The sequence below is a fragment of the Lithobates pipiens genome, unplaced genomic scaffold, assembly GCF_037356315.1.
Source record: "Lithobates pipiens isolate NorthernLeopardFrog02 unplaced genomic scaffold, aLitPip1_a1.2 Scaffold_25, whole genome shotgun sequence".
Lineage (NCBI taxonomy): Eukaryota > Metazoa > Chordata > Amphibia > Anura > Ranidae > Lithobates > Lithobates pipiens.
The window spans coordinates 201,827,709-201,849,059 of record NW_027507787.1 but is presented as its reverse complement, the minus strand read 5'-3'; the positions used below and the strand labels follow the sequence as shown (position 1 = coordinate 201,849,059).

The 21,351-nt window shown below is 43.8% G+C and overlaps 1 protein-coding gene across 2 annotated transcripts in view; it reads right to left on the bottom strand.

Moving 5' to 3' along the window:
- TMEM26 (transmembrane protein 26) overlaps window positions 1-21,351 on the bottom strand; it is a 165,963-nt gene that overhangs the window by 38,685 nt on the left and 105,927 nt on the right. For both annotated transcript variants that reach the window (XM_077455431.1, XM_077455430.1), the window contains exons 2-3: window positions 6,110-6,188; window positions 81-146 (exon numbers count right to left, since the gene is read on the bottom strand). In XM_077455431.1, the coding sequence (XP_077311557.1) occupies window positions 81-146; window positions 6,110-6,188 (145 nt within the window). The remainder of the gene's footprint in view (window positions 1-80; window positions 147-6,109; window positions 6,189-21,351) is intronic.

The window sequence follows — 21,351 nt, the reverse complement described above, 5'->3', positions numbered from 1 at the left end:
GCACTGTTAGCAGTAATAGCATAGCGAATAGCAAGGGTCGTTTTTCCATCTGTAAGTCATAGAAAAGAATATAGTCCTACCTGGCTTAATATGTCACTGCTTGCTGTTCCAATAACGTCCATTGATTTGTTACTGTTAACACATTCCTTAAAAGAAAATGCAAAAGATTAATTTGTTTTAAATCAAATACAACATTTTAGTGTTTGGTTGAGAAACTGCCTGCTTTTTATCAGATAAAACATTTTCAGAAGTCACTATTGATAAAGCTCCAGTGAGATAATGAAATACTATTTAATACAGCAATATATGTGTATTTAAACATACCTAAACATAGTTTTATTATAGGACTAGTAAAAATACCTGGAATTAGTCCCCTGTATTTCCTTAGACTCACAAGGAAGAACTGGCCTCATCATTCTGGTGCCACATTTTCATTGTCCAGTCACAGGTAGGGATAAATTGGGAACTAAGCTGTATTGCTTAACTGCAGTGTGGAGAAGTGAGGTCACCAACCTGGCTATACAGGGTTGTCTGGATCACACGACTGATTTAACATATGGATAACATATATTTGTTGCAGATTGAATTGGTCCTGGGCTCTAGGTAAAATTAGTGAGGAAACTAGGTCAGTTTTATATTAAGAGACTGATTGTAAAATTCTTCTGTTGGGCCTGGAGTTTGGGCTACAGAAGAGATTGGGTATGTGTGCAGCCTGGCTGCCTCTGTCCATGACTCCACCTGCCAGGATATCTGGCTCATTAAAAATGACATAGAAACTAAAAAGGAAGGGGGCTGTGCTATGGAAGTTTGAAACAACTGTATAATTGATGGACTGACTGTGTGAGAGCACTTGGGAGGTTCAGACTGAGAGTAGTCTAGGGTGCAAAGGTCCACCATATGAACTAGAATACATCTGCTGAAGAAAGTGGGACTTTGTCTTGTTTTATACTAAGGCCGCGTACACACGGGCGGACTGTCTGCCCAACTTAGTCCGCTGAAACGTGTTTCAGCGGACAATCCGCTCGTGTGTGGGCTTCAGCTGACTTTTTCAGCGGACAGTCTGGTGGACTAAGTCTTTCGGAATTTCCGTAATTTTGTCCGTCCAAACTTGGTTTCAGCGGACAGTCCGCTCGTGTGTAGGCAAGTTGGACGGACTAAGTATGGCGCATGCTCAGAAAGGATTTACACGCCGAAGGTAGCATTGCAGTGTATTGGACGTCGTATTTCTAGTCCCGTCGTACATGCTGTACACGTCATCGCGCAAGCTTTCAGCGGACTGTCTGTTCATCGTGTGTGGTCAAGTCCGTTCATTCAAAAGTTGAACGGACTGTCTGTCGGATTGTCTGACGAACTTAGTTGGGCAGACAATCCGCCCGTGTGTACGCGGCCTTAGGCATCATTTTTCTTCACCAGGCATGTGAGAACAAATGTGGGATCGTTATTTCCTTAAAGCGATTGCATTGTATTATGCCTTTCTATCACAGAGGTACCATTTGGGAATACAATACATACAACACATACATCAACATTGTATTAAGCAGTCTTCCTGGAGTTCAGAATTTAATAATGTCCCTGAAATCACGCTGACAGCCTTTTAGATAGCTATACAAGTTTGTGATAGTGTGGAACATTGCAGTCTCGCAAGAGATAGAAGTCCTATGTAGAAGTGCTACTGCTTTCTTACTAGATCATTCCATAAAAGTTGTCAATACTCACACCTTTAACACCACCCACACCAGCTCTGACTTACTTGTTGGTTAATCACACCCTATAAAGTGCTGTACTTGTTCCATGTAGAATGCAGTGACACTCACCCATGAATCCCCTGTGCTTGGTCATTTGAAACCATAGATCGTACGATCAAGTCCAGGGGATGTGTGGGGGAGTTTAAATGCACATCAGCCCAAAGCAGCTTCCATGTGCAACTCTGCTCTGTAGGATTGGACTGACCAACATCTCTTTTATTTTGCTTGATATCCTTTGCAGAAGTAAGTACTGATACGGGAGGCAGTGTGCTTGTGTGCGTGTGTGCGTGTGTGTGTGTGTGTGGGGGGGGGGGGGGTCGGTAGTAGAGTGATGAGCAGCATGTGTGTATGTGTATGGGGAGTAACCACTAAGCACATGGGCAAAAACGTGTGCTAGGATATGGGCATATGCAGTTACACCACTGTGGGGATATATGCTGGTGGTTGCTGATGCTTATTTAGCCACTTTGTGTTGTACTGCTCACTATTTAAAAACCGTACCCCTTTACAACACATATGCCACTAAATTGTACCACTCAAAGCCAGGCTAAACACTCCAGCCATGGATGATATCCAGGAGTCAGGACATGATGCAAGTAAAGCTGCATATTTGACACCCCACCAAGCTCCTCTGCTTATTGCATCTTGTGAAAGATGAATCTTGGTGGGTAGAACTTAGCGGAGTAAGGCTCTACCTGCATTTTGCCCTTTAAAACACCTTCACCCACAAAAGCCCTCATTTTTTGTATTCACCTTAGGCTCCTCATTATTTTAAGACATACCCTGTGCAGGATTTTAACATAAAAATACCTCACTGTTCTTTTGTTCCCAGGGCCTGATTTTGCATAAATTGCTTTTTGGTACTGACCCCTGGCTATGTTGACCCAAAGCTTGATCTTAACCTTCCTGACCAGAGCACTTTTTGCGATTCGGCACTGCATCTCTTTAACTGACAATTGCGCAGTCGTGCAAAGTTGCACCCAAACAAAATTGACATCCTTTTTTTCCCACAAATAGAGCTTTCTTTTGGTGGTATTTGATCACCTCTGCATTTTTTATTTTTTGCGCTATAAAGAAAAAAAGAGTGACACTTTCAAAAAAATGAATTATTTTTTACTTTTTGCTATAATAAATATCCCCCAAAAATATATAAAACAAACAATTTTTTTCCTCAGTTTAGGCCGATATGTATTATTCCACATATTTTTGATTAAAAAAATCTCAATAAGCGTATATTGATTGGTTTGCACAAAACCAATATATTGTCTACAAAATAGGGGCATAGTTTTATGACATTTTTATTATTAATTTTTTTTATTAGTAATGGCGGAGATCTGCGATTTTTATCAGGACATTTATGGCAGACACGTCGGACAATTTTGATACATTTTTGTGACCATTGGCATTTTTACAGCGACCAGTGTTATAAAAATGCATTGATTATTGTAAAAATGTCACTGGCAGTAAAGGGGTTAACCACTAGGGGGCGTTCAAGGGGTTAATGTGTTCCCTATTGTGTGTTCTAACTGAAGGTGGGAGGGGACTGTGTAGGGAAAGAGATCGATCGCTGTTCATACTGTGTATGAACAGACGATCTGTCACTTCTCCCCTCAGAGAACTGGAAACTGTGTGTTTACACACACAGATCCCGGTTCTCCGTGTGCCCTGAGCGATCGCGGGAGCCCGGCAGTGATCGCAACCGCTGGGCACTCGTATCAGCACTCACATCGGCTCCATGGGCAAGCATAGCATAACGTTGTTTCGCCCAGCCGTGCCATTCTGCCACAATACAACTGCGGTGGATGGTCAACAAGTGGTTATAGTGTATTTTCATTTTTGCAACCAAATATGAGAAAACCCCTCGATATGTTTGTTATATTTTCCAATTCACATGGTATACCTAAAAAAAAAAAAAGAAGTTATTTTGCTCTTACCTTTTTAAGTTTCTTATGCCACGTACACACGAGCAGACTTTTCGACGGACTAGGTCTGACAGAACGAATCCGCCGGACAATTTGATTGTGTGTGGGCTTCATCGAACCTTTGCTGTCGAAAAATCTGATGGACTTTAGATTTAAAACAAGTTTCAAATCTTTTCAACGGACTCGAGTCCGGTCGAAAAATCAGTTCGTCTGTATGCTAGTCCGATGGACGAAAACCGATGCTAGGGCAGCTATTGGCTACTGGCTATGAACTTCCTTATTCTAGTCCGGTTGTACGTCATCACGTTCAAATCCATCCGACTTTAGTGTGCTTGTGTGTGGCAAAGTCAGTTCGTCCGGAAAGACCGTCGGAACTCCACTAAAAGTCTGTCAGGAAGACCGTTGGACCTAGTCCGTCGAAAAGTCCGCTTGTGTGTGCGTCATTAGGAGACATGGCAAACTGCATGCATTTCTGAAAAAGATCAGGATATGCCTGTTCTAACAGAAAGGCCAGGGATACCCGAGTGTCCCCTTATTTAAATACAATACAGAGGGCCTGCTTTTAAACGTTTAACCCTTTAGCTGGGATCATACTGTGAGTTTTTTTCCTTCAACCCAGTGGGCTGAAGGTAAAAAAAAAATGCAGATTGGTGCAATGATAGTGCGGCGATCTCCCCCACTGAGCTATTGTATTCTGACAGGGAGACTGCCCCCCCAGAACACATTGATCAGTGCTAGCAGCCATTGGCTACCAATGCTGATCGGATATTGGTTTCCTAGCATGCTTGTTGGACAGAAGCCGCTCATGAGTCCGGCTTCTGTTGGACAGGAAGCTGTACACATGGAAGATGGCCAGTTTTTGCCGACCCAACCGTATTCAGCTATTTTGCCTTTGTTAGGGCAGACAGTGTTCAAAATGAGTCTACAACAGACAGCACAGCAAAGATAGGGAGAGCAAAGATAAGAGAACTAAGTAGGATTTTTCAGTGCTGACGTTGTTAGAAAAGAGCACATAAAATGGTAATCAGCAATTTTTTTTTCAATAATGCTGTAACAAATGAAACATGCTATCCCATTTTGGGTGCAAAGGTGGAAATACACTTTAAGTATCGTTCTTCTGACTCTAGTAACATTTTTCTCTCAAATTGGGCTAGAATATTTCTGCCTTGCATGCATTTGTAAATGAATAATTCAGTAAATGAGAGATGATTCATTCTGAGTGTAGAGATCTGTAGTATTGTTTATTGTAATCTACAGTATTTGTTATCAAATGATAAACTGATATGCTTCTGCCAAATCAATTTTTTTTAGACAAAATTAATTTACAGCTATCATTATGAAAGAAAGTTACTTGGGTTCTTTAAGGATTTGGAATTGAAGAACAAATACACATTTTATTTTTCAGAAGTTATTTTGGAATGAATGAATACTGCTATTAATGAGAAAACACGTTCTGCCATTATTTGTTGATGTTACATGTCTTTGCCTTCCTCTGAGCTTTCCACACAAACCTTACTATGTACTACTATTTACTACAGTGTTTCCTATAGTACAGTACATGTATTAAGGAGAGAAGCAGACAGCTAAATGGAATGTAGCAGTGAAAATACGTCAGTATGTCCTTTCCTTAATGGGATATATAGAATTCTGTGTCTGGAGCGCAATGACATCACTTTATGATTCATAATCAGGCCTTGTTTTCTTCCTCATGTCCAAACTGATTTTACTGTTCCTATGCTGGCCTGTAAAGTGATCAAAGCATTTTTCCCCCAGTCATTCAGTGTGTGTTTTTGAGTGCCTCAGTAAGTCATTCTAACTGTCTATGGAGATGAACCATCAACATAGATAAGAGAAATGCCTAAATGTACCTGAACTCAAAAAGTTAAGGCTTACTACTGTATATTACTGTAAACTGTGCCAAAGAAGACCCTGTACCTGTAGAGGGAGGTTGCAGGTATCACAGCACTGAAGGGGGATGCTTTAATTGGTAAGTGTGCCAAACTTTGTTTGCACATTATGGCAAAAGCTAAACACTGGTGAAGCCAAGCACTTTAATTCCGCTTTATTTTTTAGATAGGAAATGGTAGGAAAGGATTAGAAGCCCTGTCAGACTTTTACTGCTATCTGTGGCCTTGCTGGGGTGATTTTTCTTGTTTTCTGTACTGAAGGGGACACAGGCAAGTGAAGGAACATCTCCCCAGAGATAACTTAATTTCTGCTGATAACATGTGTTGGAATACAGGTAAAAGCTTTCACTTTGTCTTTGCTGTCCATAGGCATAGGCCTATAGTACAGCAGAGACCTTTCCTTTTCCAATACATGGCCAGTACTGCTTGTGGGCTCATGGCTTTAATGCAGCTGGACAAACAATACGTTAGCAAATATACAATAGCAAAGACCTCACATGTAAGATAACATGTTATTTCTAGCCATAAAACTTACCTGATGATCATGATTTATTTCAAGAAGCCACAGAGATGGCACAATGCTTACCAAATAGCAAAATATAGGAGGTGAACACCTGTGGGAATACAAAAAGGATTTTACATGATGAAAATGTTTAGTATTTTGCCATTTGGACTTCATCTAGCCCCGTATCCAATCAGTAGCTCTATCTACAAATAGACCCCACCCAGGCACCATTTCCAAAGGGAGGGCAATGTTATATGAAGTTAAATATTACATTGGGTCATTTCAGACCAAAGACCAGAGGGATGTAAAATAATTACGTTATTAACTAAGTTAAGTTCTACTCAAAGTAGAAGGAAATTTGTTTGTATCACCTCATAGTGGTGCTGTGGATACAGAGAATGGTAGGAAAGTGCCAGTCCCAATCGTGGTGCCTATAAAGTCCATCATCAATATTTCCACTTAGTATCTACTCAAAGTAGAACTTTGGCTTGCTAGTATAAAACATACTGCAACACTTAAAACAGACCTTCACCCCATAGGTGCCTTTACCTCCCTGCACTCACCCACCCCTCTCCATAAAGCAAACAAGCAGATATTTTTCTGTTTACCTTATTTCTTTTATTTTTTACTCTGGCCCTGTTACCCTAGTTGCCATTGTCGCCTAGGTGAGAATGACATTTCCCTACTCCCTCATGCTTCTGAGATACCATGTCATAAATCCCAAGAGGCTGTAGAAGCAAATACACAGAGCAGCCAGTGGACAGACCTGGCATGCACAATGGGGGGCTATTTTAGAGCAGCACTTGGGGGCATAAAAAAAGCCCCAAACCTGCATTCAGAGAGAAGCATACTGGCAAAATGTACACATATATGCACTTGTATGTACTGTATGTAATTGAAGCCTAACAGCTAGTACAAATAAATGTTCTAGCCATTAGAATGAAATTCTGTGCATATCCCTTACACACATAAATGCAAATACATACGTGCATCAACGCATTAAAATACACACCAGATCAAGTATTTTTTACACTGGATTTTTTCAGCCAGCTCCTGGCAAAACGATAAAGTGTAAATGAGCATTAGGGATGAGCTTGATGTTCGATTCAAAAGTAAGTTTGACTTGAAGATCAGGTGTTCGCCTGCTTGCAGAACAGTGAACATTATGGTGCATTTGCGGGAAACTTTAGTGCTGCGGAATATCCTATAAAGCATCTGATGGTTGGCCAAAGCATTCACCTGACCTGCATGCTTTGGCCAATCGCAGCGTTCTCTGCCGAGAGAGCCATAATTGGCCAAAGGCAGGGTGCCTCTGGCCAATCATGGCTCAAGGGGACGAAGTCCACGTCCCACACTATATAAGGCTGCTTACAGAGCGACCGTGTATAGTGTTTTGGCGTAGACAGAGAGATAGCTTGAGATATATATATATATATATATATATATATATATATATATATATATATATTATATATATATATATACACTCTGCATTTAGCATAGACTATATATTCAGTCAGTGCAGGCAGTTTATTTGATATACAGTATCTCACAAAACTGAGTACACACCTCACATTTTTTGTGACTGGGTAGCAGGTGTGTTAAATTTGGTGTTATTGCTCTCACTCTCTCATACTGGTCATTGGAAGTTCTACATGGCACCTCATGGCCAAGAACTCTCTGTGGATCTGAAAAAACATTTTCTCGCTCTACATAAAGATGGCCTAGGCTATAGGAAGATTGCCAAGACCCTGAAACTGAGCTGCAGTATGGTGGCCAAGACTATACAGTGGTTTAACAGGACAGGTTCCACTCAGAACAGGCTTCGCTACGGTCGACCAAAGGCATTTAGTGCACATGCTCAGCATCATATCCATAGGTTGTTTTTGTGAAATAGATGTATGAGTGCTGCCAGCATTGCTGCAGAGGTTGAAGGGGTGGGGGGTCAGCCTATCAGTGTTCTGACCATACGTTGCACACTGCATCAAATTGATCTGCATAGCTGTTGTACCAGAAGGGAACCTCTTCTGAAAGATGGTGCACAAGAAAGCCCGCAGCTTGCTGAAGTCAAGCAGACTAAGGAAATGGATTAATGTCCTGTGGTCTGATGAAACCAAGATAAACGTATTTGGTTCAGATGGCGTTAAGTATGTGTGACGGCAACCAGGTGAGCAGTACAAAGACAAGTGTGTCTTGCCTACAGTCAAACATGGTGGTGGGAGTGTCCTGGTCTGGGGCTGCATGAGTACTACCGGCACTGGGGAGCTACAGTTCATTGAGGGACCAATGAATGGCAACATATACTGTGACATACTGAAGCAGAGCATGATCCCCTCCCTTCGGAGACTGGGCGGCAGGGCAGTATTCCAACATGATAACTACCCCAAACACACCTCTAAGATGACCACGGCCTTGCTAAAGAAGCTAAGGGTAAAGGTTATGGACTGGCCAAGCATGTCTTCAGACCTAAACCCTATTGAGCATCTATGGGGCATCCTTAAATGGAAGGTGGAGGAATGCAAGGCCTCTAACATCCACCAGCTCTGTGATGTTGTCATGGAGGAGTGGAAGAGGACTCCAGTGGCAACCTGTGAAGCTCTGGTGAACTCCATGCCCAAGAGGGTTAAGGCAGTGCTGGAAAATAATGGTGGCCACACAAAATATTGACACTTTGGGCCCAATTTGGACATTTTCACTTAGGGGTGTACTCATTTTTGTTGCCAGCGGTGTAGACATTAATGGCTGTGTGTTGAGTTATTTTGAGGGGACAGCAAATTTACACTGTTATACAAGCTGTACATTAACTACTTTACATTGTAGTAAAGTGTCATTTCTTCAGTGTTGTCACATGAAAAGATATTATAAAATATGAGAGGTGTATTCACTTTTGTGACATACTATATATATATATATATATATATATATATATATATATATATATATATATATACATATATACAGTATATATACATTCTAGTATATATATATATATATATATATATATATATATATATATATATTGTAGACATGTCACTGGAGAAGTGATCGAGGGGGTGTACATCTCACCTAGGTTGCTACACAGTGTGAGATGGTAAATCCAGGATGGATCAGTTTCTCAGCAGCGATATGCTGCTGAGTTGTTATTTAATTTTGCCGGGCCTGGGTTTATATGGAATGGCAGGTAGGTTTGGTAGAGGGACCTGTCATTCCACATCCCCCGATCCAGTTCTGGGTTTGGGATCAGGTGAGCTTTGATCCTAATTAGCCTGGGAAGCTAAAGGCACTGCAGGGTCTGCAGGTGGTTGTTCTCAGCCAGGGAATGAACAATCTGTGTGTTGAAGGAAGCTGCAAGCACAGCCACTGCTGGAGCTAAAACTCACCCTGCGATATCCAGGCGAAAGACGCTGTGTTTGTAAGTGTCAGATAGGTGAGCAGAACCTGTTAGTAAGCGCCCAGCCGGGCTAGGACTTTTATTTTTGTTGTACTTAGAAAGCACGGTGTTGCTGTATATTTTGTTTGCTGGACTGTTTGTACCACGAATAAACGCCAAGATCTGCTTTATCAAATTCCAAGTCTGCTGTGAACTGTGTCCAAACACACCCCACCCTGGGAAGATCCCTTACAATTGGTGGAGAATGCGGGCAACGCGGTTGCTAGGGGCAACGGTGTGGACAGACTTGGCTACAGCTGCTGATGTCCTGGGTGAAAGCTGCAACTACACTCCAAAAACAGTCCAGCAACATGGAGGAGATGCTGAAGCAGTTTATGCAAGTGAGTTTGCAACAACAGCAGGCTCAGACAGAGGCCAATAGACGACATGAACAGTCCATGGCTGAACAACAGCAGATGATGGCTGCACAACAGCAGGCGCAGACAGAGGCCAATAGACGACATGAACAGTCCATGGCTGCACAACAGCAGATGATGGCTGCACAACAGCGGATGCATAAGGAAGAGTTGCAAGCTTTGCGCCAAAGCCAACAACAACTTATCGAGCACCTGATAGTAAATCGAGAGGCGCCTGTGGTTGCTAATCCACGCACAATGGAGGGAGCCGCTCCAGAGATTTTTTCTGGGAGAAGGACTGTGCAGAAAGCGCTGCAAAAGATGACTGCTGAGGACGATGTTGAGGCCTATCTAACAGTATTTGAGCGCGTGGCTGAGCGAGAGAAGTTACCAGCCGCTGAGTGGGCAGAGGTAATTGCGCCCTATTTAACAGGTGAACCTCAAAAGGCCTACTATGACCTCAGTGAGCAAGAGGTTAAGGACTATACTCGGCTAAAAGAGGAGATGCTTGCCCGACTAGGAGTTACTACTGCAGTCCGTGCCCGGAGGGTACGCAACTGGAGCTACAGTCTGGACAAATCAGCGAGGTCCCAGATGTATGACCTAATCCATTTGGCAAGAAAGTGGTTGGAGCCAGACACTTCTACTCCTGCACAAATCCTAGAGAAGGTCGTGATGGATCGCTACCTCCGAGCCCTTCCTACTGACTTGCAACGCTGGGTGGGACAAGGTGATCCTAAGAATGCAAACGAACTTGTCAACCTTGTGGAGAGGTTCCAGGCGACTGAGGACTACCTCCGTGATGTTCCTGCAGCATCTTCACCTCCCCGGAGCGCCAGATCTGTGCCGTCAGCTGGTAAGAGACTTCCATCTATTGGGGGAGTGTGGAGGGGTGCTGATGGGGGGAAAAGGGCTCAAGTGGTGTCTCAGGGACAAAAGACTGGTGATGGTCCCGGGTGGCTAAGGGGCTCTGAAAAGGACTCCTTGCCAAAGAGACCAGGCCCTATCCAGTGTTGGAGATGCCATGAGGCGGGACACGTGTCGGCCCATTGCCCTCTTACCTCTGAACCCATGGAATGTGACGCTAGCAGGCGTCAGTCGCTATTTGCGGAACCATCTTGTGCTGCAGTTCCTGGACTAGAGACTGAACCGCAAATCTGCAACATCACAATCAATGACTTTCCTGTTAAAGCGTTAATGGACTCAGGAAGCCTCGTAACCTTGGTGCATGCTAGCCTGGTGACTGGGGACTTAGAGTCTAAAAAGCATATGAGTGTTGTGTGCATACATGGTGATACAAAAGTGTACCCTATAGTGCTGGCTAAAGTCGGGACTGAACAAGGCACCGTACAATATGAAGTGGGTGTGGTTAAAAACCTCATGCATAATGTAATATTGGGGCGCGATTTTCCATTATTCTGGGCTCTTTGGGAAAAAAGAAAAATCCCCAAAAGGAGTGAGGATACCTCTAAGGGGGTTGCCTTGTCCACTGTGAATGATAAAAATGTGCAGGATGAAAATGATTGTTTTCCTTTGCAGGTCCTGGCTGGGGAGGAGGAGGCTCCTCCCACTGAGCAAAATATACTAGACTTAGAGGTGTCTAGCGATAATTTTGGGACTGCACAATTACAGGACCCCACTCTCAAAAATGCGAGAGAGCAGGTTGCTGTTATGAACGGGGTACCTCAGGAACCAGATGCTGAAAAAAGATTTCCACATTTTTCGGTGACTAATGATCTTTTCTATAGAGTCAATAAGGTTAAAGATGAGATTGTGGAACAGCTTCTGGTACCTAAGCCGTACCGGCGTCAGGTGCTTGACATGGCACATAACCATGTTCTTGGGGGACACTTGGGGACTGACAAAACGCGAGAGAGGGTTCTCCAGAGGTTTTTTTGGCCGGCCATATATGATGACATTAAAAAATACTGTGAGTCGTGCCCCACATGTCAGGTTAGTGCCCCAGTGTCACATTTTCGCAGTCCTTTGGTTTCGCTCCCTATTATAGAGGTGCCTTTTGAGCGTATTGCCATGGATTTAGTGGGTCCCATTGTAAAGTCAGCTAGAGGACACCAGTATATTTTGGTAGTCCTGGATTATGCGACCCGCTATCCTGAGGCTGTACCCTTAAGAAACACTGCATCTAAAACAATTGCACGTGAGTTGTTTTATATGTTCTCTAGGACTGGGATCCCCAAAGAAATCCTAACTGACCAAGGTACGCCATTTATGTCGAAAGTAATGAAGGAATTATGCAGACTATTTAAAATCTCACACATCCGTACCTCTGTGTACCACCCCCAGACGGACGGATTGGTGGAGAGATTTAATAAAACTTTGAAACATATGTTGAAGAAAGTGGTGGCAAAAGATGGTCGTGACTGGGATCATTTATTACCCTACCTCATGTTTGCTATTAGGGAGGTGCCCCAAGCGTCCACAGGGTTCTCACCATTCGAGTTGGTCTATGGTCATCACCCTAGGGGTCTACTAGACATTGCAAAAGAGACATGGGAGAATGAGTCCACCCCATACAAGAGTGTTATTGAGCATGTAGCACAAATGCAGGACCGTATAGCCACTGTAATGCCCCTGGTAAGGGAACACCTCCAGAGAGCTCAAGAGGCCCAAAGTAGAATTTACAACCGGTCCGCAAGAATCAGGACATTCAACCCAGGCGATAGGGTCCTTATACTAGTCCCCACTGTTGAGAGTAAATTCTTAGCGAAGTGGCAAGGTCCTTATGAAATTGTTGAAAAGATCAGTGAGGTGAACTACAAGGTGCACCAACCAGGTAGAAGGAAGCCTTTCCAAGTTTATCACATAAACTTGATCAAGCCCTGGAAAGACAGGGAATCCTTGGGGGCGACAAATACTGTTAATAATTTGTCACAACCAATCCCTCCAGTCAAGGTAGGTGATACTCTATCAGTGTCACAGAAACAGGAGGCTCAGGAATTTTTACAGAAAAACAAAAACAAGTTCTCTGACCTCCCAGGGCGTACACACCTCATCCATCATCACATTGAAACTGAGCCTAGAAGCAGAGTAAACCTTAAGCCCTATAGGATACCCGAGGCACGTAGGGAAGCCGTATCTGCCGAGGTAAAACGTATGCTTGCTCTGGGGGTAATTGAGGTGTCACAGAGTGAATGGTCCAGCCCAATTGTGCTAATCCCAAAGCCCAATGGAACTTGGAGGTTCTGTAACGATTTCAGAAAGTTGAATGAGATCTCCAAGTTCGATGCGTATCCTATGCCCAGGGTAGATGAATTGATTGAGAAGTTGGGTAACGCCAGGTACATAACCACCCTCGATCTCACAAAGGGCTATTGGCAGATTCCACTTTCTGACGAGGCTAAAGAGAAAACTGCTTTCTCCACCCCTGATGGGCTATTCCAGTATGTAGTGATGCCGTTCGGGTTACATGGAGCGCCTGCAACTTTCCAGAGGTTGATGGACTTGATTCTGCGACCACATCGTGATTACTCAGCCGCCTACCTCGATGATGTGGTCATTTTTAGCCCTGATTGGGAAAGTCACCTCTGTAAGGTACAGGCCGTGTTGGATGCCATAAGTGATGCAGGGTTGACCATAAATGCCGAGAAGTGTGCTATAGCCCTAGAAGAGGCCAAATATCTGGGCTACATTGTTGGAAGAGGATTGGTTAGGCCACAGCTAAATAAAATTGAGGCAATACAGAATTGGCCTAGACCCCTGACAAGGAAACAGGTTAGAGCTTTCCTGGGTATTACGGGTTATTACCGTAGATTTGTGCCGAACTTTGCCTCAGTTGCTGCTCCGCTAACTGACTTGACAAAGGGCGGAAAGACAGCAATGGTCACGTGGACCCCAGAGGCCGAGGAGGCTTTCCAAAGCCTTAAGTCTGCCTTGTGCCAACCACCTGTGTTAGTCACCCCCGATTTCAGGCGAGAATTTCTGGTCCAGACAGATGCCTCTAGCACAGGCTTAGGTGCAGTACTCTCACAAGTAGTGAATGGTGAGGAGCATCCGGTGACGTACTTGAGTAGAAAACTAACCCCGGCCGAGAAAAATTATGCCATTGTGGAGCGAGAATGTTTGGCAGTGAAGTGGGCCCTAGAATCTTTAAAGTATTACTTGCTAGGCAGGAAATTCAAGTTGGTGACAGACCATGCCCCCCTAACATGGATGAAGTTAAACAAGGAGAGAAATGCAAGAGTGACTAGATGGTTTCTCTCCCTACAAAACTTTAATTTCACTGTGGAACACAGGCCAGGGAAATTACAGGCAAATGCTGACGCATTGTCAAGGGTAAGTTGTCTGTGGGGACAAAAGGCTCAGCCCTCCGGTCTGAAAAAGAGGGGGGGGATATGTAGACATGTCACTGGAGAAGTGATCGAGGGGGTGTACATCTCACCTAGGTTGCTACACAGTGTGAGATGGTAAATCCAGGATGGATCAGTTTCTCAGCAGCGATATGCTGCTGAGTTGTTATTTAATTTTGCCGGGCCTGGGTTTATATGGAATGGCAGGTAGGTTTGGTAGAGGGACCTGTCATTCCACATCCCCCGATCCAGTTCTGGGTTTGGGATCAGGTGAGCTTTGATCCTAATTAGCCTGGGAAGCTAAAGGCACTGCAGGGTCTGCAGGTGGTTGTTCTCAGCCAGGGAATGAACAATCTGTGTGTTGAAGGAAGCTGCAAGCACAGCCACTGCTGGAGCTAAAACTCACCCTGCGATATCCAGGCGAAAGACGCTGTGTTTGTAAGTGTCAGATAGGTGAGCAGAACCTGTTAGTAAGCGCCCAGCCGGGCTAGGACTTTTATTTTTGTTGTACTTAGAAAGCACGGTGTTGCTGTATATTTTGTTTGCTGGACTGTTTGTACCACGAATAAACGCCAAGATCTGCTTTATCAAATTCCAAGTCTGCTGTGAACTGTGTCCAAACACACCCTACCCCGGGAAGATCCCTTACAATATATATATACACTCTACATTTAGCCATTTAGCGTAGACTATATATTCAGTGTATACTCTAGATATATACAGTATATATATATATATATATATATATATATATATATCTATATATATATATATATATATATACAGTATAGTATGTGTGTGTGTGTGTGTATATATATATATATATATATATATATATATACTCTGTGTGTGTGTGTGCAAAAAATAATAATATATATATACTCTGAATTGATTGTAGTGTATATATATATATATATATATATATATATATATATATATATATATATATATATATATATATATATATATATTCATTCGGTGGTATACATTATATAATAATGGGTGTAGTCATATATAGTCAGTATATTATATATATATTTATGATTGAAGCTCTATGGCTGCTATAGATATGAACAACATAGACTTACCATAAGATTTACAACATGAAATTGAACTGAAGTGTGCCCTGGTTTGATGGACGGTATACCAAAATAAGGGGGCATACCCAAGATTAGAAATTAATATTTTGTGAATAGAAATGAATTTGAAAAATGCCCTGAAAAGGGGATGGGAGGGTGGGTATTGTGCACAAGAAACCAACAAAGACCACAGGGCTCGTTAAATACCCCCTGGGCTCCTCCCATAAATTCAGGCCACCATACTGGCCTTCTTATTTATGGTTGAAGCCCTATGACCGATACCAATATAAACAACATAGACTTACTATAAGATTTACAACATGAAATGAAGTGTGCCCTGGTCTGATGGACGGTATATCAAAATAAGGGGGCAAAAACATTCAGTAGGGGTGTAGTTTTATTAGTTTTAGCTTTATTCATTGAGCAAGTTTGGTAAATTCTTGTGCCATTTCCACCTGAGGATTAGGGATGTACCGGCGAGGCAGGCAGACTTCCATCTGCCCAGTCTCTGAATGACGTGATCTGGGACCCCATGCCAGAATGCTGCCGTGGCTGCTCCAATACGGAAAGAGTGACTGGAGTACTGACTGGGGTTGAGGTGTAGGTTGCGTAGAGGAACCCCCACATGTTTGATGAACTGGCAGGCACTTAAGGTTTGATCGAAAAGGTAGTAGGGGACTAGCGTTTGATTGTTCTGGTAGGAGTGACAGTAGGCGGTTGAGTATGATTACTGGAGCTCAGATGTTGTTTGTTTTATGAAAATGGATGTCTACACCGGAGCCTGACTGCTGGGTTTTAAGCACTGCAAGGTGAAGGATGAAATGGTCTTGGTAGCGAGCCAAGTGATGTCTATGCATAACTTGGCCTTCAGGGTTGCTGCAGGGGGAACTTGCTAGGCCACCAGAACCCGTAGTAAGCTAAGTAAATGGCTGCTTGCATGACCAGGCTGGGGAGAAGTCCAAATGGTGAACTAGCCAGGATAGTAGACATAGCCTGGGAAGATGGCACTTGTTACATGGCATTGGCATTGCTCATGGGTTGTTATTTTTGGATGCCGCATAGGATGGCTCGGATCGCAAGGGATGCAAATAATTTTGCGGGATCTCGTAAGGCCAGAAAGTGCTGGATGCTGGATAAGTATAGTCAGATAGTGTTATGGGATAGGGCCAACTGATTATGGCAATTTGTTATAAAAGCCAGTATGTGCTTGGTGTCTGTTGTTGTTTCCGCGGAGCAGGATGCTAGGAATTTGCTGAACACGTTTCACGCTTTGTGATAGGCTTTGAGCGTGTTGTGGGACAGAGTATGATTGATGAGCTGGGTCGCTCCGTGCAGATGCTGTTCTAGTCCGGAGTCAGCTGAGACCAAGGAGGGATAAGGGCTGGTATTGGGTCGACACCAGGTTTCTGCTGGAAAAAGGAAGTGTAATTAATGCGGGACAGTGCGTCTGCTGCGGCGTTGTACTTGCCCGGAATGAATGTATAGTGGACATTAAATTGGTGCTGTAGAGATAATTGTACCATCCTGCATAGGAAGGACATAATTAAGAGCGACTTGGACCTGCCTTTATTAATAATATCAGCTGTGGCCTGGTTGTCGTGGTAAAGGCCATGGTTTGTCCTGTTCAGATATGACCCCAGAGTTGAGTGGCTGCCATGATCGGGTATAGTTCTAACAGGGAGGAAGTCCGGGTAAACCCAGGGATTAGGAGTATCTCTGGAGGCCATTGTCCTGCAAACCAATGGTGACCAAAAATTGCAGCGAAGCCTGTGGAGGCATCTGTCACTACCTACGGTGATAGGGGCGATATCGACGGTATAAACATTAATATACTGTTCCATGTAGTAATGAACTCCTCCCACATTGACAGGTCTGCTACTGCCGCAGTGTCTAAGTAAAGGATCTGATCGGGGTCCTGTGTCTGGGAGAGGAAGACCAGGAGGCGTGACACAAAGGATCGACCCTGGGGAATGACCAATAGTGGTGAGTGCAGGCCAGCAAAGTGACAGCAGAACAACTTTGTGTCCATGAGGCTCCAATCTGTGCCTGTCTGGAATTATGAAAGCCTGGCTGCTGCCTTGGTGGAAAAGGAACAATGATAATCTTAAAGTGAGAAGCCTCCGTACTTATAACCCAGGTCCACCAAGGTGTGAAGATAGAGGTCCAGCTCTTCCCTCCTGCTGGGGAGGCCGAACATAGGACATCCCGAAGGCCAATGCAAATTCTGGAATGGACAACTTGAGCCTGGGATCTTAGGCCCTTGACCTAGAGGAGAAATGACAGATGACAAGTGGTAAGAGGCTTTGACTACCTGAATTGGAAGGTGACTAAGTGGCTGAGTTGTGTAACTTTGTAGTGCATTTGTGCAACTATAAGGAGAAGTAGCATTGAGGCAAAGGTTTTAACAAATGAATCGAGACCATGAATGAACTACGAAGGAAGACGGGGTGTTTTTTTTTGCGTCGCCGTAGAGGCTTCTGGGGTCGAACATCCATGGAGCCATGTTTACGAAAATAGAATGCATGAAGGACTCAACATGAATTGACTGCCGGACGGGGGAGAAATGACAGGCAACATGCAAACGATACCTTTAAGGCTGAAATGATGGGTGCGGGCCGATGCGTTGTTGGTATAAGTGGATTCGACTCATAGCGACAGGTGTGTGAAATGAGTAAAATGTTTTGCCATGATATAGGCACGAATCAGTGTGCCGCGACTGCGACAAACAATGAGTCGGACTGTGGAATACAGAATGAAAGGCCAAGACAACTGGGGTGCACCGGGACGAATCTGTGCATCCCGGATGCATCCCGGATGCCACAGGATTCGAATCAGAGAGCAGTACTTGACAGTGAAATGAGTGAAATGATTTGCCATGACAGAGGCATGAATCAGTCGTGCCACGGCTGCGACTGAAAACGAACCGGACTCTGTAGCATCTTCTGAAATGAGGCCAAACAACTGGGGCACGCCGGAATGAATCAGTGCATCATGGATGTGACTGGTTTCGAATCAGAGCACGGTACGTGACTTCAGTTTTAAAAACTCTTTTTTGCAACGATACATGTCCCCTGGGACAGTTCCCCAAACACTTTTTATAGCAATAACTTGCATATAAACTTTTAAAATGAGCACTTTTGATTTTTCACATTTGTGTCCTATAGTCTCATGAAAGGGTAAAACTTGTGACAGCAAGTCCAGTGTAATGATGCTCAATAATATCAACTAATGTATCTTGAAGTGAAGAAAAGTGATCCAATGAATTTCTCTAAGATCAGCCACCACACTCCAGTATAATGGACACTCACCAGAAAGGATGGCAGCAAACATGCATTCAGTAAGTATCTGTCATCCGATTAGAATGGGTTGACCAGCGACACTCCTCATCAGGATGCAACTAAGATAAATGAAGCTCACCAGGAGCCAGATAAAGTACTCATAGCGTAGTAACTTTATTACAGTAGCAACAACATTACAAGCCAGAGTGTAAAAATACAATCCTTACATTCAATGGCACTGTTGACCCAGAATCGGTCAGCAGCGTGACATCAGCACTAGTGTCTCCTCCCCAACGTGTTTCATCCAAAAGAATGTTATCAAGGGGTCCTCTAGTGTTAGATGTCAGACATACTTATGTATCTTCACAAAACTGCTCCATTACTGTTGTCCAATTGAGATAAAATGAGAACCGGAAATGTCCCATCAGTCATTTTGCTATGATATGGAATTGGAACACCATTTTAATGGAGACACGGCCATATCTATTTCAATATAAAACAAATGCCATCCATAAGAACTGTGATAGCAGTGTCCCCGGTCATATCAAACATTAAAGTTCCTGCAGGAAAAAAGCAGAAAATACAATATAACTGGGGAAAAATTACAAATGTATTGCAACAATATGACATGCCGACCAGAGAGCAGTATTGATCCTTCACTCATGAATAAAAAAAACCTATATAGAAAAATATAATACACATGAAAAATGCATATCCGTATAAAAAATATTAAAATAATGTTTTTTTTTAAACTGGTTGGTGGACATGTTCATTGTGATTGACATGGATCTAAATCGCTAGAGGACATGATTGACAATGAATTTACATTGTGGGTCGAAGTATGGGATGCTTTTTTTGTATTTGGGGCTCCCCATATTTTTAAAGGGGGCTTTCAGATTCCTTTAAATCCTCCTATCCACAGACCCCCGCAACCACTGGGCCAGGTTTGTGGGGAGGAGAACCTTGTCTTCATTAACATGGGCACTCGGCTGGTTCAGAAGAATGGGGGTACATAGGGTAGCATAGTCAGATAAGGATCCGGTATGAACATTGGGGAGGGCACACTCTTTTTTGTTGTTGATTTTTGTGTGAGGTTCCCCCTTAAGTTCCAAACAGGGACCTCATAAAGGATAAGGGTCTGGCATGTATTTTTAGTGGTAACCCCATGCGTTTTTTTCACTCTCTGTGGGGTTCTCCATTAACCACTTAAGGACCGCCGTATTGCCATTCTACGTCATCAGAATGGCACAGGCAGGCACAAGCACGTAGATGTACGTGCCTGCCTTCCAGCGGGTGGGGGGTCCGATCGGACCCCCTCCCGCTGGCTACGGCGGTCCGTTTCCCTCCGGGAGCGATCCGTGATGAGGGGATGGCCATTGGTTTCTGGCCACCCCCTCTGGATCGCTCCTGACCAATGACGTACTTTCTCCCACTGTGTATTGTTTACACAGGAAGGAGGAAGTGATGTCATTCTCCTCGGGGCGGTCTTTTTGACCGGACTACGAGGAGAAGACACAAAGTAAGTGCACCAAAACACTACACTGACACATAGGTACACGTAGGTACACAAACCCCCCCCCCCCCCCCGATCCACCCCCCGATCGCCCCCCGATCCCCCCCGCCCCCCCCCCCCAGTCACAGTGTCACTGATTACATTGATCATTTCTTTACTGATCAATGCATTCAGTGTCAGTTGTAAAAGTAAAAACTGTTAGGGCAGTTAGTGTTAGGTCCAGGGTAGCCCCCTATCACCCCCCAATAAAGATTTAACCCCCTGATTGCCCCTAGAGTTAACCCTTTCACCCCCTTTTGCCAGTGTCACTAAGCGATCATTTTTCTGATCGCTGCATGTGTCGCTAGTGTCGCTAGGTAGCTAGTTATTTTTTTAGGTTCACCGCCAGGTTTTTATATCGCTAGGTACCCCGATATACTACCCAATAATGGTTTTAACATCCTGATTGCCCCTAGTTAACCCTTTCACCCCCTTTTGCCACTGTCACTAAGCGATCATTTTTCTGATCGCTGCATCAGTGTCGCTACTGTCGCTAGGTAGCTAGTTATTTTTTTAGGTTCACCGCCAGGTTTTTATATCGCTAGGTACCCCGATATACTACCCAATAATGGTTTTAACATCCTGATTGCCCCTAGTTAACCCTTTCACCCCCTTTTGCCAGTGTCACTAAGCGATCATTTTTCTGATCGCTGCATCAGTGTCGCTACTGTCGCTAGGTAGCTAGTTATTTTTTTAGGTTCACCGCCAGGTTTTTATATCGCTAGGTACCCCGATATACTACCCAATAATGGTTTTAACATCCTGATTGCCCCTAGTTAACCCTTTCACCCCCTTTTGCCAGTGTCACTAAGCGATAATTTTTCTGATCGCTGCATCAGTGTCGCTACTGTCGCTAGGTAGCTAGTTATTTTTTTAGGTTCACCGCCAGGTTTTTATAGCACTAGGTACCCCGATATACTACCCAATAATGGTTTTAACCCCCTGATTGCCCCTAGTTAACCCTTTCACCAGCGATCACAGTATAAGTGTCACTGGTGACGCTGGTTAGCCAGTTAGTTATTTAGGTTCCCCGTCAGGTTTTTATATAGCGCCAGGGACCCCCATATACTACCTAATAAAAATTTGAACCCCCTGATTGCCCCTAGTTAACCCTTTCACCACTGATCACCGTATAAGTGTTACGGGTGACTCTGGTTAGTTTGCTTTTTATAGCATCAGGGCACCCACCATTTATTACCCAATAAAGGTTTAACCCCCTGATCACCCGGCGGGTGATATCAATTAGGTTTTAGGGTCAGGGTCTGCTTCG